At 41.6% G+C, this 15,940-nt stretch overlaps 1 protein-coding gene across 2 annotated transcripts in view; it reads right to left on the reverse strand.

Annotated features, from left to right (window-relative positions):
• LOC100695682 (heterogeneous nuclear ribonucleoprotein L-like) overlaps nucleotides 1-15,940 on the reverse strand; it is a 45,512-nt gene that overhangs the window by 10,870 nt on the left and 18,702 nt on the right. Inside the window, exons 2-6 of one of the 2 annotated variants that reach the window (XM_005457619.4) lie at nucleotides 8,674-8,792; nucleotides 1,391-1,628; nucleotides 737-822; nucleotides 282-378; nucleotides 119-191 (exon numbers count right to left, since the gene is read on the reverse strand). In XM_005457619.4, coding sequence (XP_005457676.1) covers nucleotides 119-191; nucleotides 282-378; nucleotides 737-822; nucleotides 1,391-1,628; nucleotides 8,674-8,792 — 613 coding nt within the window. The remainder of the gene's footprint in view (nucleotides 1-118; nucleotides 192-281; nucleotides 379-736; nucleotides 823-1,390; nucleotides 1,629-8,673; nucleotides 8,793-15,940) is intronic. The other variant, XM_005457620.4, reaches the window with a different exon arrangement.

Consider the following 15,940-nt stretch of genomic DNA (forward strand, 5'->3'; position numbering starts at 1 on the left):
CACTCGAAACCAGCTGCCTCACCAACACTACAACTCCACTGAGTATGACATCCAGAATATGTCATTGTGTGTATGTGTGTTTGCTTGTTTGATCAGAGATTAAAAGAGGGAAAGCTACCTCGGTGCAGGAGGAAGGGTTTGGTGTAATCCCAGCTGGTGTTGTTGTTGCAGATGACGTTCAGTCTGTTGGGCTGAAAGGGGCAACAGAGCATAGCACCTCTTTTTAGATGTCTGTGCATGTGCATGGGCATGAGTGTGTGAGTGTATGTGCATGTGTTTACCCGAGCGTATTCAATCTTGAGTGTGCAGCAGCCAGCATAGATGTCAGCTCCATTCAGAGCCAGTTTGGCCTTCTGAGCATCCTTTACTGACTCAAATGTTAACAAGCTTGTTAAGGTTGACTCATTAGGATCAGCAGAGAGAAACAAGACTACCACAGCCCTTAAGATGATGCACTGTCAGGTTTAATGAAGTGAACTTTGATCTGGCATCAACAAAACAAATTCAGTTAGCTTTAATCCTCTTCTACCCTTCTATCCTCTTCTTTGTATCCAAACGAGTCTATTAAGCTCTGAACTGGAGCTTAGAAGAATGAAAACGCATGTTGGCATTTCTCTGCTAATCTGTGATATACCCCAAACACACATGCAATAGTGTGCGTGCACACACACACACACACACACACACACACACACACACACACACACACACAAACACACACACACAGTCAGGATATTCAACCATGGCCTGGATGCCGTTGCGTTTGAAGATGACAATACGCAGGACGTTACCAACTGGGTTGCACACAGTGTACAACACATCCTGAGAAAAAGACAGAGACCACACGGTAAAAACTGCAATTTACTTACTGGTCACCAAGAAAATGGACTTCAGAAAACAGAAATGGAAAATGGGCTTTAACACTTAAAATCTTTACATTTATGAGCCAATTTTTTTACTAAATGTTAAATGGCTTACTTATTGTGACTCATTTCTAACCTTTATTTGTCTTCCCAACATGCATTGTAGTAAGCTTACATTATCTTACAAATACACAATGAGACATTAGCACTAATCTAAATTACAAAGATATTGTTGAGGATGTATACACAGATAAAGGATGTATACAAAGAGCAAAGGCACAGAGGGTTTTTGTTAATAATAGATGTCTGACAACGTAAGATAGACTTTATGTCAGAAGGCAGGGTATTCCTGAGGCAGACATTTTAAGTAATGTACAATGACTGTAATCATTGTTAACACAGGAGCAGACGTCCTTGAAGGGTAAAAAGAGACCTGGTTAAAGAGTTTTAGCTCAGATAGCAATAAGTTTCTTTTCTAACACAAGTTGAAGATATGGCAAGAGTCTTAGGTGGGGTAAAGGACTTACAGTGGTAATGGGATACAGAGGGTTCTGTATGGACAACAGGAGGACTTTGTTTCCACTGGAAGGGTCGTCTGTGTTGGTGGGTCTGGTGATTCTCTGGCTGGTAGAGAAGTTAAAAAAAGCCTGCTGCTCAGCGACGTAGACAGCATCACGGGTTCCGAATGACACACAGCGCTCAGCACTCTCCACGCTGTCAAATTCCACCAGAGCCTGACGCTTGAAAGGCATCATCATTACATAACTGCCGATAGCAGAGAAAAATGTGAAGGTTAGAGAAGGTGAGCAAGTAAAGTAAAAGTATGTACATTTTTATTTCTATAGCATCTTTCAACATAAAAATCACCAAGTGCTTCACAAGAAAATACCATAGCGTCCCAGAAGAGTTAATGAAATCCAAGTCGAAAATGATGACTACTGGCACAAGCTGCACTTTGAAGTCATTTCAGCGGGTCATGCAACTATCAACTTTTGTAACCTTGCATGTTTTCCCATTGCTGCGAAAGCAAGGATAAACTGATGTGGCTGTGCGATCATGACATTGTGAATATAGATCCAATCAAGAACACTTATTCTATACTGGAATCTCTGTCATTATTATCTGTGATTAAGGTAAATCACAAAATCTTGTGCACATGTGCCAACTGGAAGGCAGCCTGTTTCAGTTACTAGTGTTTTGTTCTCCATTCTTTAAACTTTTGTTCTTAGTTTTTTGTCTTTTACTTATTAGTAGAGTGTCAGTGTGTTTCAAATCGTTTTCTCTCAAACATGTGGGTTGAGAAAGTTTTTTTTCACCTTATAGCCACGGACTGGGGGTCAATGTAGGCATTGTGGAGGACTATAAATACCTTGGACTACGCACAGATAATAAACTGGACTGAGTTAACAACACGTGGATTGTGACCCACACCCGTTTTCACACCTTCACTCATGTGATTAGGTAGAGGATCAATAAGGGGTCCATGACCCTCTTAGGGACACTCCCAATAGGGCCTAAAAATCTGGGACTCGCCACCCATTGCTCTTAGAACTGAAGAAGCTTCTCGGATGAGAGATGAAACGTCTTTAAGAAACTTAAACAAGAAGTCCAGACGCTTTTCTTTCCAAGTTCCTTAGACTACAATAACCTGGATGACTAAGAACCTTCACAAACCGATCGATATTCCCTCTGACTACGTGCTAGCACGGTTAGCTCGTCCATCTTGTTTGCTAGCAACTGAAAGCTGAAAGTACAATGCTGTTAAAAGTGCTATTTTTATATGTAGAAACAAGCAGGATAAACAGATAAACAGCTCTCTCCCCCACCTATGTAGGAGCGGTGCTGAGCAGGATTAATGTCCACAAGGCTGCAGGTCCTGATGGCATCTCCGGGCGTGTTCTCAGAGCGTGTTCTGGGGAGCTTGCAGGAGTGCTGACAGACATATTCAACCTGTCCTTAGCCCACTCTGTGGTACCGGCCTGCTTCAAATCCACCTCCATCGTCCCGATACCCAAAAACTATAAACCATCAAGCCTCAACGACTACTGCCCAGTAGCCCTCACCCCCATTATCACAAAGTGCTTAGAGCAGCTGGTCCTAGCACACTTCAAATTCAGACCTAGGCATCAGTTCCCTCATGTGTAAATGGTTACTGGACTTCCTGACCAACCAGCCCCAACATGTCTGGCTGGATAGCCACTGCTCATCTACAATCACAATGAACCACCAGTGTACCACAAGGCTGTGTGATGAGCCCTTTCCTCTACTTCACCCACGAGTGCAGGCCTACCAATGGTTCCAACACCATCATTAAGTTTGCAGATGACACCACGGTGATTGGCCTCATCAATGACAACGATGAGGCCGCCTACAGGGAGGAGGTGGATCGTCTGGCTGAGTGGTGCGACACAAACAACCTGCTGCTCAACACCGAGAAGACCAAGGAGCTCATCGTGGACTACAGGAGGAATGCTGACCCACATCCACCCATCTACATTAAAGGGATGGCTCTGGAGTGTGTGAGCAGCTTCAAGTTCCTGGGTGTCCACATCTCCAAGGATCTCATCTGGATGACCAACTGCTCCAAGCTGGTCAAGAAGGCTCACCAGCGCCTCTTCTTCCTGAGGACTCCGAGGAAGAACCACCTGTCCTCAGACATCCTGGTGAACTTCTGTTGCTGCACCATCAAGAGCATCCTGACCAACTGTATAACAGTCTGGTATGGGAACTGCTCTGCCTCGGACCGGAAGGCGTTGCAGAGGGTTGTGAAAACTACCCAGCGCATCGCCGGAGCACCACTTCCTGCCATAAAGGACATCTACAGGAAGTGGTGTCTGAAAAGGGCTGGGAAAATCATCAAAGACCCCAGTCACCCATCACATGGACTCTTCACCCTCCTGCCCTCTGGGAGACGCTACAGGAGCCTCCGGACTAAGACCACCAGGTACCGGAACAGCTTCTTCCCTACAGCTGTCAGACTCCTGAACTCTGCCTCCTGACATCTGACGCACGTTATACTCATGGACTGAACATACACACACCCACAACCACCTACGCACACACACAATGGACAAAAACAAACAAATGGACAACTGTACCCTCATATGCACAATAATAACATGGACTGAACCACCACTCATAACCACTAGCTCTTTATATAGCCTCTGTAGAAATTATCCACATATTTCACTTATCTTAACTGCACTACTGTATCATTCTGTATAAACAATCATTCTGTACAATACGATAATTACAATTCTACAACTGTTTACAACAGTTTATAACTTGCATAGTTCATATTTCTGTATAGCTTTATATTTGATATTTCTGTATAGCTTTTTTATGTCATATTTTTGTATAGTTTTCATATTTATATCCTGTTCATAGCCTGTACATAGCTTGTATACCCACTACAGCCTGTACATACTTATAGTTATAGCGTATTCATAACATATCTTCATACTGTGTACATTGTAACATACCCATAATAGACCCATTTTTGTACCTTCATACCTATAACAGACCCGTTTCTGTAAAATATCTACATATCTATATTATTGCTAATATATATTTTGTAATATATCTATATCATGGCTAAAGCACTTCTGGATGGATGCAAACTGCATTTCGTTGCCTTGTACTTGTACATGTGCAATGACAATAAAGTTGAATTCTATTCTATTCTATTCTATTCTAAATTTCTCTGTGTTTAAATTGTCCCAAAATACAATTGAGGTTCATAAAAAGGTGAAATACCTCGGTGACTTTATTGTTGATCAAATCAATGATGATGATGACATATACAGACAACGATGTAAGCTCTATTTGCAGGCAAATACTATTGCACGCAAAATCAGCTTTTGTTCACTTACAGTTAAAGTGGCGTTGTTTAAAGCGTGTTGCACACTGCTATATAATGCCCCCTTGTGGTCATCTTAGAACTAACGTAGCATGCAGAAGCTGCATGTTGCATATACATGATGCAATGAGAATCTTTCATAGGATACCTAGAGATGGTAGTGCCAGTCAGATGCTTGTAGCTGTGGGAGTTGGGACTTTTAAAACACTTTTGAGAAATGTAATGTTCAATTTTAGAGAAAGACTGGATGGCTCTCCCACATAGCAAAATTGGTATGGCCCGGATCTGGCCCACACAATGTGCTTACACATGGCCCACATACCGCAAAGAATGATGGCCCTTTGGTGGCCCAGACCTGGTTTGCCAGAGGTGGCCCACACATGGGCCAACACAAGACCAGTTGCAGACACACTGGAGGTCCTGTGCTGGCCCATGTGTTACCTCCAGCAAACCTGATCTGGGCCACCAATGGGCCATCATTCGTTGCGGTATGTGGGCCATGTGTAAGTTATGTGCAGCCACGGGCCAGTTGCAGACACACTGCTGGCCCAGAACAGTTTCAGCTCTGGCCCCAGATGTCAGCCTAATGTGTACCTTAATCAAGCCATGTAATAACAACATGTGCCAGAACATAATAGTGCAAAAGTAACATGATGAAACTCTGTTCAGACAGTGAATGGACTGATTCTTACGTAGCGCTTTTCTACTGTCCTGGATTACTCAAAGTGCTCTATACAACATTCACCCAATCACACACTTTCTCTAAAGTGAGTGCTTCCCAACTACAGGGTGGGCCATTTATATGGATACACCGTAATAAAATGGGAATGGTTAGTGATATTAAAGTCCTGTTTGTGGCACATTAGTATATGTGAAGGGGAAAACTCCTCAAGATGGGTGGTGACCATGATGGCCATTTAGAAGTCGGCCATCTTGAATACAACTTTTGTTTTTTCAATAGGAAGAGGGCCATGTGACACATCAAACTTATTGGTAATGTCACAAGAAAAACAATGGTGTGCTTGGTTTCAACGTAACTTTATTCTTCCATGAGTTATTTACAAGTCTCTGACCACTTATAAAATGTGTTCAATGTGCTGCCCATGGTGTTGGATTGTCAATGCAACTCTCTTCTCCCACTCTTCACACACTGATAGCAACACTGCAGGAGACATGCCAGCACAGGCATCCAGTATCCGTAGTTTGAGGTGCTGCACATCTCGTATCTTCACACCATAGACAATTGCCTTCAGATGACCCCAAAGGGGGTCAGATCGGGAGACCTTGGGGGCCTTTCAACTGGCCCTCGACGACCAATCCACTTTCCAGGAAACTGTTCATCTAGGAATGCTCGGACCTGGCACCCATAATGTGGTGGTGCACCATCTTGCTGGAAAAACTCAGGGAACGTGCCAGCTTCAGTGCATAAAGAGGGAAACACATCATCATGTAGCAATTTCAAATATCCAGTGGCCTTGAGGTTTCCATTGACGAAGAATGGACCCACTATCGTTGTACCCCACATACCACACCAAACCATCACTTTTGTCGTTCCAACAGTCTTGGAGGGATCCATCCAATGTGGGTTAGTGTCAGACCAATAGCGGTGGTTTTGTTTGTTAACTTCACCATTCACATAAAAATTTGCCTCATCACTGAACAAAATCTTCTGCGTGAACTGAGGGTCCTGTTCCAATTTTTGTTTTGCCCATTCTGCAAATTCTGTGCGCCGATCTGGGTCACCCTCGTTGAGACGCTGCAGTAGCTGGAGTTTGTAAGGGTGCCATTTGTGAGTAGCTAATATCCGCCGAAGGGATGTTCGACTAATGCCACTCTCCAGTGACATGCGGCGAGTGCTACGCTGTGGGCTCTTGCTGAATGAAGCTAGGACAGCCACTGATGTTTCTTCATTAGTGACAGTTTTCTTGCATCCACATTTTGGCAAATCCAACACTGATCCAGTTTCACGAAACTTAGCAAGCAGTTTGCTAACTGTAGTATGGGAGATGGGTGGTCTCGTAGGGTGTCTTGCACTGAAATCTGCTGCAATGACCCGGTTACTGCGTTCACCAGATATCAACACAATTTCGATCCGCTCCTCACGTGTTAACCTCTTTGACATGTCAATGGCTGTGAACAAAGAGAAACTTGTAAATAACTCATGAAAGAATAAAGTTACGTTGAAACCAAGCACACCATTGTTTTTCTTGTGACATTACCAATAAGTTTGATGTGTCACATGGCCCTCTTCCTATTGAAAAAACAAAAGTTGTATCCAAGATGGCCGACTTCTAAATGGCCACCATGGTCACCACCCATCTTGAGGAGTTTTCCCCCTCACATATACTAAGGTGCCACAAACAGGACTTTAATATCACCAACCATTCCCATTTTATTACGGTGTATCCATATAAATGGCCCACCCTGTACATTCATACACATTCACACTCTCGACATGCAGATTGGAGGAGCCAGAGATTGATCCACTAACCTTCCTATCAGTAGGTGAGATGCTCTACCTCCTGAGCTACAGCCACCCAGTGGTAAACATGAGTAAACCGTCACTAGGTTTTGGATAAAGTGTACACTCACAAACCTGTCAAATCTGCATTTGAAATGTTGGCTACCATAGCAGTATAGTATTGCAACATGGCCTTTGGGTCTTCTAACTAAAATAGGAAAATAGGAACATAAATAGTGCCATCATTGCCAGACCTGGCCCACATCTGGTTGACAGACACCCTGCCATGACACCAGTCAGTCAGAAGTGCCAGCTTGATGCCGGATCCGGGCCAGACCCGTTTTCTATGAGCCTGGGCCACATAAACCAAACCACAATCGGGCCAGATATGGCATGCCATCATGTAGACAGCGCCATCTTTTCCAGTTCTGGCCCATATCTGGATGACATACCACTTACCATGCCAGAAGTCAGCAAGCAGTGGCAGCTTGACACCAGATCCGGGCCAGACCTGTCGGCTATGTGAGTAACAGTATAATTTTAGTACTCACAAGTCTGACGGTGAGTGGTTCCTGTTACTCATGCAGTCTGAGGAAGCACTGGTTGAAGTGTTTGTGTATTTAAGTAATTGTGCATTTTATGTACAAATGTATTTACAAATATTCTCCATTTTTTATAATATTTTTTTTTTATATTTTTTGTTAAGGTTTATTTGTTGTGGGTTTTTTTGTTTGTTTAACTATGGACGTAAAGTCTGTCAATAAAGACTGACTGATTGATTTAACCATACATAAGGAAATGTTCAGTGCATAGTAAGCATTGGAATAGCTAGTCACATTTGGTACCTGTAGATGAAAGAGCAGCCAGCCATGTGACTGTAATTAACTTCCCCACCAAAGCGTGTGACTGCTAGACATCCCAACTGTATGTGTCTACATAGTCTACAGCAACATTTTGATGTGTGTTTCTTGCCAAAAGAAAAACAGCCCAAATGTCAGCACCCAAGCTTAATAACAGTGCATTAGCTAGTATATCCTACTTTACTCATTCCCAGATAAATGTAAAGAAACTGTGATTCACTGGCTGCCTTCTTCCGTTTGTCAAAGTTGCTCAGATGTTTATCCATGACCATTTTTTGTCATGAACTTAAGGAATTTACTGTTTATTTGGTACCTAATATATCCCACCACTTGACAATGCTAACTTTGCACGTCAGTTTTTGTCAGGGATGTTTCCAATTTTTTATTGGTCTTTCTAGTCATTTAACACTAGGAATAAGGTATTTGTTTCATACAGTTTAGGGTTGCAGCTTGCTAAACAAGTTGTCTAGCACAAGCTGAAAATTATGTCATGCCTGTACATTGCAAGGTGTGCATTAAAAAAAAGTCGATGATGCCAAAGTCAATGTGCAATGTAATTCCAAGCTAAATAAAAGCGTGTTAATATTTTTTAAATGGCCCCAACAGTATTTAGAGTTAAACCAGAACTACCAGATGTTGCCAAACTTGTCAAGTGCCTCCACTAGGTCACCTTCCACCACAGCATCGCAAAGTCCTCGAACATGGACAACTGGAGATGGGGGGATGCGATGACTGTCATCCAAACAATCCTGTAGAGAAAATAAAAATGAACTCAGATGTTTTCTTAATTTTACTTTGCACAAAGAAAATGTTTGCTTACTAGCGTAACCGCGGTTCTTTGAAAACTGAGTTCGGTATCTCACTATGGTAAGCAAACTCTGGCATGACCAGTCACTTCAAGGACTTGCCGACAGGTGTCCCCTACATAAACATTCCTAAAAAGGTCCCATGAGGCATCTGATGGAATGTGCACACAGCTGCACAAAAGGCTGCGGTCCACCTGATTGGAGGACTGGACCTCTACCACCCAGTCTGACAACCCCTGGCGAGACATAGACTTCACTTTAAAGAAGGAGTTAAAGCCACAAAGATTTGGTTGCTTTTCCTAAACCCCTCAGTCCTGTCTAGATAATTGCTTGATGTATGGATAAGGCATAGTGAATTAAGGTGGTTCTGGCTCTCATCTGCAAATGGCAAGTAGAGAAAAGCTAATAAATGGAATGGACTGGTTCTTACATAGTGCTCTACCTGAGCACTCAAAGCACTTACAACTGTCATTCATACAAATATCTTTTTCCATATGTAGGTGTGTTCTATCTAGCACTCACACAAATCATACTCCAATATATGTATCAGAGATCAACTTGGTGTTACTATCTTGCCCAAAGACTTTTGGCATGCAGGCTGGAGTAGCCAGGGATCAAACCACCAAACATGTGATTGGGAAAACTGCAGACATTACCTCACTGACCCTTTTGGCTGATGCCAAAGCTAGCAATAGGATACTTTACTCAATATACTCTACAGGTGCAAAAGGTAGCTCTGAGTGTGCCTCTAGAACTTTGTGTAAATCTCAGGAGGGAACATAAACCTCATTAGAAGAGGAGTAGCCATAATCTTAGTCTTAATCAGTAATGCTCAGTATTGACAGCTATCAATAGTTACAGAATTGATAGCTGTCAGTGAAACTGTTTGTTGCACAGTGTCTAGCACTCTGTTGTTGTGGTAGACAGGCAGGTCTGCAACAATATATATTCTTGCGATAAAAGCTATATAATTACAGTGTTATAACAGTTATTTCTAAACTCAGTAAAAGCCCATGTTTATGGAACACCTTGACAGTTCCATCAACAAACAATGGATAGTCCTAGTGCAGGACCACTAAGGGGCTCTTATGATCTTCGTAGGGAGCAAAGTGAGAATGCCTGCTGCGGAACCATGGCTATTATAAATGTTATAAATGGGGCTGAAGAACCCCAATCCATATGATTGGTTTGTCTTAGACAGACGTGGCGGTAGTGGAGTTTCCGTGACTGATTACATCATAGTGCACTTCCCATAGTGAGACACAGAGCAAGATTTGAAAGAGAACTACCACTACCACAGAGCCATTTCATTTTTAAGGAGAAATAATTTGGTTTAAGAAATTTGAAAGAAATTTGATATTGTTCTGTGTTTGGTCAGACAGCATACACAGATTAACATATTGTACTGATGCTCACATACTGACGACTAAATCAGTGGGAATGTAACGGACTCACGGAAGCTTAAAGTATAACATCCACTTTAGTCGTGCCGAATTCCGAAGTAGATATTGTTTGTCACTGAGAATCTAGAGACTCAAAATTCAAAACAGAAAAGCAGGCTCTAATTTATTATAATAAAAATTGTCTAAATGTCCAATTTATGAAAAACACACATGGTGAGGAAATTTTGCAGTTATTATATAAGTCAAAAAGTGAACATAAATTCCCAAAAGAGGGTCTTCGCTGGAAATCAATGGAAAATGAGAAAGTGAATACAAGTTAAAGATGAATGAATTAAAATGCAAAGAAAGAAAAACTGTGCATAGGCAAGGCCAAAAAAAGATACCAATTGAGTGTCACAATCAACAAAGACGCCCAGCTCACACCAGAAAGCGCTGGAGCCATTGCATCATCTCTCTCTCCCTATATCACCAAATCAGGAAAAAAGTGTAATGATGACGACCATAATGCCCATGGTTGAAGTCATGGGCCCAGATAGAAAGCTTTGGTTCACTGACTGTGGCCTGAAAATGACAAGAGAGAAGTTACAAACATCTGCCAGACCCAAAGAGGACAGCAAGGACTTTATTGCCCAATTCCAGTATAATTTAGTGGATACAAACAGTTTGGTCAATAGTCAGCAGTGGGTGGCCAGATAACATTAACAACATTTCCCCCAACCTTACAAGGGGAACAGCAGTATATACCAAAGCCATAACTACACTGTTTGACAACTTCACCACTGCATGGCCTGTATTCAACAAGAGGATGAGACAGCTGTACATTATTAAAACTGTCTCTTGGATGGAGAGATGCCCCCAAATCACAAACTGGGAAATATCTGTGGGATTGCTTTGTGTTTAAACCTGTACAAGTACAAGACTAAGTATAAGCATATGTGTACAATGGGATGGCAAGAATGTCTAAGGTGGAAAGATTTGCCATACATGGAGAATAAAATGGCAAGAAAAATAATAATAAGAAAGCCAAGACTGAAGAAAAACTCAAAATGACACAGCTCAAAATGTACAAGTGCCAAACACAAAATACTGCAGAACAAGTGAGAGGCCAGGGGAGGAGGATAAGGTTAGAGAGAGACAGAGCTGTTTTCAGTGGAGAGCCACATGTCACTGGGCTAAGGATTGTCCTGAAAAGTAGGAAACTGAGGCTGCTTACTCGTGTGAGAAGGGGAAGGGTGACAAGACACTGCAACAAAAGTTAAAAAAGTAAAACAAGAGACACAGATGCAATAAAAACAAGACAGACATATGCGCAATGAAAACCAGATTAATGACACACGCAATCATTGTGTGCAATGAAGACCAGTGATGGGAATAACGGCGTTACAAGTAACGGCGTTACTAACGGCGTTACTTTTTTCAGTAACGAGTAATCTAACTAATTACTATTCCTATCGTTACAACGGCGTTACAGTTACTAACAAGGTAACACGGTCCGTACCTATTTTTCAACAAACAGACGGTTGAAGCTGTGTTCAGCTTACCGCATCTTATATCAGTTGCACGGAAGTAGCTGTAAGTAATCTGGACGCTACAGCTTTAAGCAGCTGCGCGCTCCCGCGGACGGTAATCACGATCAGTGTCTAGCACAACACCTGGAGCTAAGGAGGCAAAACAATCGCATGAGTGCTGCTGTTTGACTGAGGAAGAATAAAGTAGTCGTGGTAAGCCAATCACATGACCACTTAAAGACAAAGCAACAAGGTGCCAGTTTTTAAATTGTGTCGATAGGCCACGTAAAACCAGAGTCGTGATAAACAATATATACGCGGTGTTTTTTCCTCAATAGTTTCGCCACGTTAGCGCTAGCAAGCACTCTCTGCTTATGAGCAAAAAAACAAAACAAAAAAAAGTTTTAGGAGTGACGGCGAGAGAGAGAGAGAGAGAAAGAGAGAGGGAGAGAGAGAAAGAGAGAGAGCAGGAAAAGAGAGAGAGCGAGTTTTGAGATGTGAGATTTGTGACGTTTAGTGTTTGGAGTGTGTAGTTAGTGTGTAGTGTTGTGGATAGTTTTGTGTTGTGCGTCAGAACAATGAGGCGACTGCTGTCTCCAGGTAGAAACAGGAGTGATACACCTGCTGTCAGACCTGCAGGTATCAAGCTGTGATGTTCTCCTTTATAGTGGACAGAAATGATTTTTTTGGAGTGGCACAAATAATTTGTGTGGCATCTTATTGAAGAACAGCTGATTGTTCTGTAAATAGTTTGAAATGGTTATTTAAAAAAAGGGTAAAAGGTAAATGGATGCAAATAACTTTGTTGTTTGCAAAACTTGTGCATAGGATTTTAAAATTGACAATTAATATTTGCATTTGAAGTTATGAAATATGATTCATTAAACATGTTTATGGTTGTTACAGTAAAAATATAACTTTTTCTACTGTGATTTTATGTTGTTATGTTGTCTGATTTTAGATCAATTCTGGTACAGTATGACAAAATGAGAACATTACTGTAAATTCAGGCACGTGAGGTTGCGCTAAAAAGAATGATACCAAACAAGGCAAAGTAAATAGTTTTTAAAGGTAAAATGTGGAGAGAAAATCAAGAGTAGTAAAAAAATGGCCAATTATACCCTGGACCCCAGGGGGTTAAACGTTCTTTGTTTTTTTTTAAGTAACGCAATAGTTACTTTTCCAAGTAATTAATTACTTTTAGAATATTGTAACTCAGTTACTTTTTTGAAGAAGTAACTAGTAACTATAATTGAATTACTATTTCAAAGTAACTTGCCCAACACTGATGAAGACACAATTAAGACCAGCTTACACTTATAAACATGGCCATATCTCACATCACGGCTAAAAAAGCCTGACAAACACACCTGTTATCAAATGCTAAGCTCACTACTTATAAACACTTGCTACAATTTCTGCTCTGGGGTACAGGACAACAGGTTGACTTTTGGAAAAATCTGATGCTACAGAATCAGTGATCAGACAAGCAGACTGGAATCAAAAACTGAAACTTGTTATTAAAACTGTAGCAACAGGAGATATTCCAATGACTCAACAATATACAAGAGATTTACAATCCAAAGATATTGAAAGTGGATCTTTTAAACAAACATTCCTGTTGTCACCATATTGTCCAGTCAACTTGTTGGGTTGAGAGTTTATGTGTAAACTTCAATTTACAACACAATTGTCATTGTGTCAGGGAAAGATGACTTGATAATAACACGGTGAGCAAAATGTTGCAGATGGTTAAATATCATGCAGATCTGCTGCTGTAAGCGTATGAGTAGAGACTCCAACAGATTGCTGTTTCCTGTTTGTGATGAACTGGTGAGGCTTGTACAACAACACACACACATTCATCAGACTACACAGTAACAAGCTGACTACATGTAACACGACGTGTGTTTAAGGGGGTTGATGAACAGTTTTTTAAATATATTTTTTAAATATTTTATTTTATTTTTATTTATTTATTTTTTTGCACAGAGCAGTGAACAGAAAAGCAGAGGGAGCGAGAGAAAGGGGAAGACATGCGACAAAGCCCTGTTGCATATCATTCATCCCAGTGAGCTAATGAACAGTTTGAGAATAAAATGTACAGAGAGAAACAGGAAACTGAGAGAGTACAAATAGGCAGTGTATACTGGAAAAGTGTAATTCTCACTGATGAACAAAACAATTTTTACAGAACAAAAACTGAACAAGATGATAGTCAAGATATGTTGCCAAGGTTAAAACCAGTACAACCGTACAAACAATGGGAAGAAACTGACATTCCAGGGGTAAACATTGCATTGGGGTGTTTGGGAAGCATCTAACAGTAAATGATTGTGTTGTAAGAACTGTCCACCTGCTGAAAAACATTTCTCTGTATACCCAGTTTGAGCTATGCCAGTTGGCCCCTGACTCTCCAGAATTGCGTGATATTGCGTAGCACTTGTGGGCAAATAGTAAATATGATATAGGGGGAAATGAAGGGCACTCCTTCATTAGTGGTGACTCGTAAGTCTGAGTTCAGACCATGTAAGCATCACTAAAAGCTGTTAATGTCATGAACTGTGTGTGAGGCAGGAAGGATTGGACCCAAAAAGCAGACTTGGCAGGCAGGACTTAACACAAAAACACAGCTTTATGGCTGGACTGTAGAAGCAACAAAACTGAACTGGAGAATACAGGAAACTAAACCAACACAGCTGGGTATGAGGGAGATGGCGACGCAGGACAGAGGGAGACGCAGACATAAATACACATGAGGGAACAAACCACAGGAGGGAACACAGCTGAACATGAACTAATGAGAGTGGAGAAACAAAACTGAAATGCACTGAACATGGAACACAAGACTGTCACAATAAAACAGGAAACAATGAGACGCAGACTGACATGAGCTTGACAATCCGGTTGTTCAGTGATGACGTGACGAATCCTACTTCCGGGCCTAAAGTAGTCTGCGTTTAATATGGCTTTTGTGTTGTTAACATGTTTAATGTTTTGTATTTTCTTCTATTTAATCTCAAAAAGCTCCTAAAACAGTCAGTGATCACTGTTGACCTCCCTCGGCTTTTATTACTGCTAATCATTTATTTAAGCTCAGTTTTTAAAACCTTACGATGTAACTACAGCACAGCCCGTGCAGCAGTATATGAATGACTAACCTTGTATTGTGGATGGATTATCTCACTTGTTCTCCTGGCTGAAGTTTAGTCCTTTTACAGCATCCTGCCATGCGATTACATTTGTTCCTGACCACCGAGAACACTCAGGTTAACTTTTATCGAGTTGAAAAAAAGTTAGCTTGTTTATGTTATGCTAACATAGCTGTGTCGCTAGCGGTCACGTAGCACATCATTATATACCAGCTAGCCAAACTTCAGTAACCCTACAAACGTCACTGCTGTTTAGTTTTCTGTCTTCATTTATGTTGGAAGTTATAGCAGAGCTGTACGTTTGAATTTTTTTCCAAAACCCCGCAGTCAGGACATGCTATATTGTATTTAGATAGAAGCTAGCAAGCTAACTTCCTGCTAACTTCTAACGCCGTTAAATGTCATAAATTCCATTTTCATGGATGCCTGGATGTTAAACTCAATTGTTACACCTGGTAGAGCAGAACACTGATCATTTTATTAAAGATGAAAGACTTTAGACAGTTTTTCAAATCTCAGTAATGCCACAGTGATCGTTTGATATATGGACCTGCAGCGGAGTTTAGGCCCAGACACGGCCAGTGACGTCAGACTGAACAACCGGATAGAGCATGGAACACGCAATAAAAACATATGACAGACTGGGGATGGAACAAGGCAGAACATGGGAACAGAGACACCTCTAAGAGGGCAAGGAAGAAAGAAACAGCGAGGGCGAGAGGGGACAAGAGAGACCTGACGGGTGGCAGAGACATGGATAAGCATGACAGACAGGGGAGGCCTGAAGTTCCTAACCTTCCCACCATACTTGTACAAGTTTCTCAAGAAAGTAAATACTTTTCTGTGACTGATCTGGCAAGTTGATCTGAATTTAGTATAAAGGTTGGTCCCTCCAGCCCATATAGCAAAATTGGTATGGCCCGGATCTGGCCCACACAATGTGCTTACACATGGCCCACATACTGCAAAGAATGACAACCCTTTGGCGGCCCACACATGGGCCAGCACAAGGGCCAGTTGCAGACACA

This window comes from Oreochromis niloticus, linkage group LG6 (assembly GCF_001858045.2).
Source record: "Oreochromis niloticus isolate F11D_XX linkage group LG6, O_niloticus_UMD_NMBU, whole genome shotgun sequence".
Classification (NCBI taxonomy): domain Eukaryota; kingdom Metazoa; phylum Chordata; class Actinopteri; order Cichliformes; family Cichlidae; genus Oreochromis; species Oreochromis niloticus.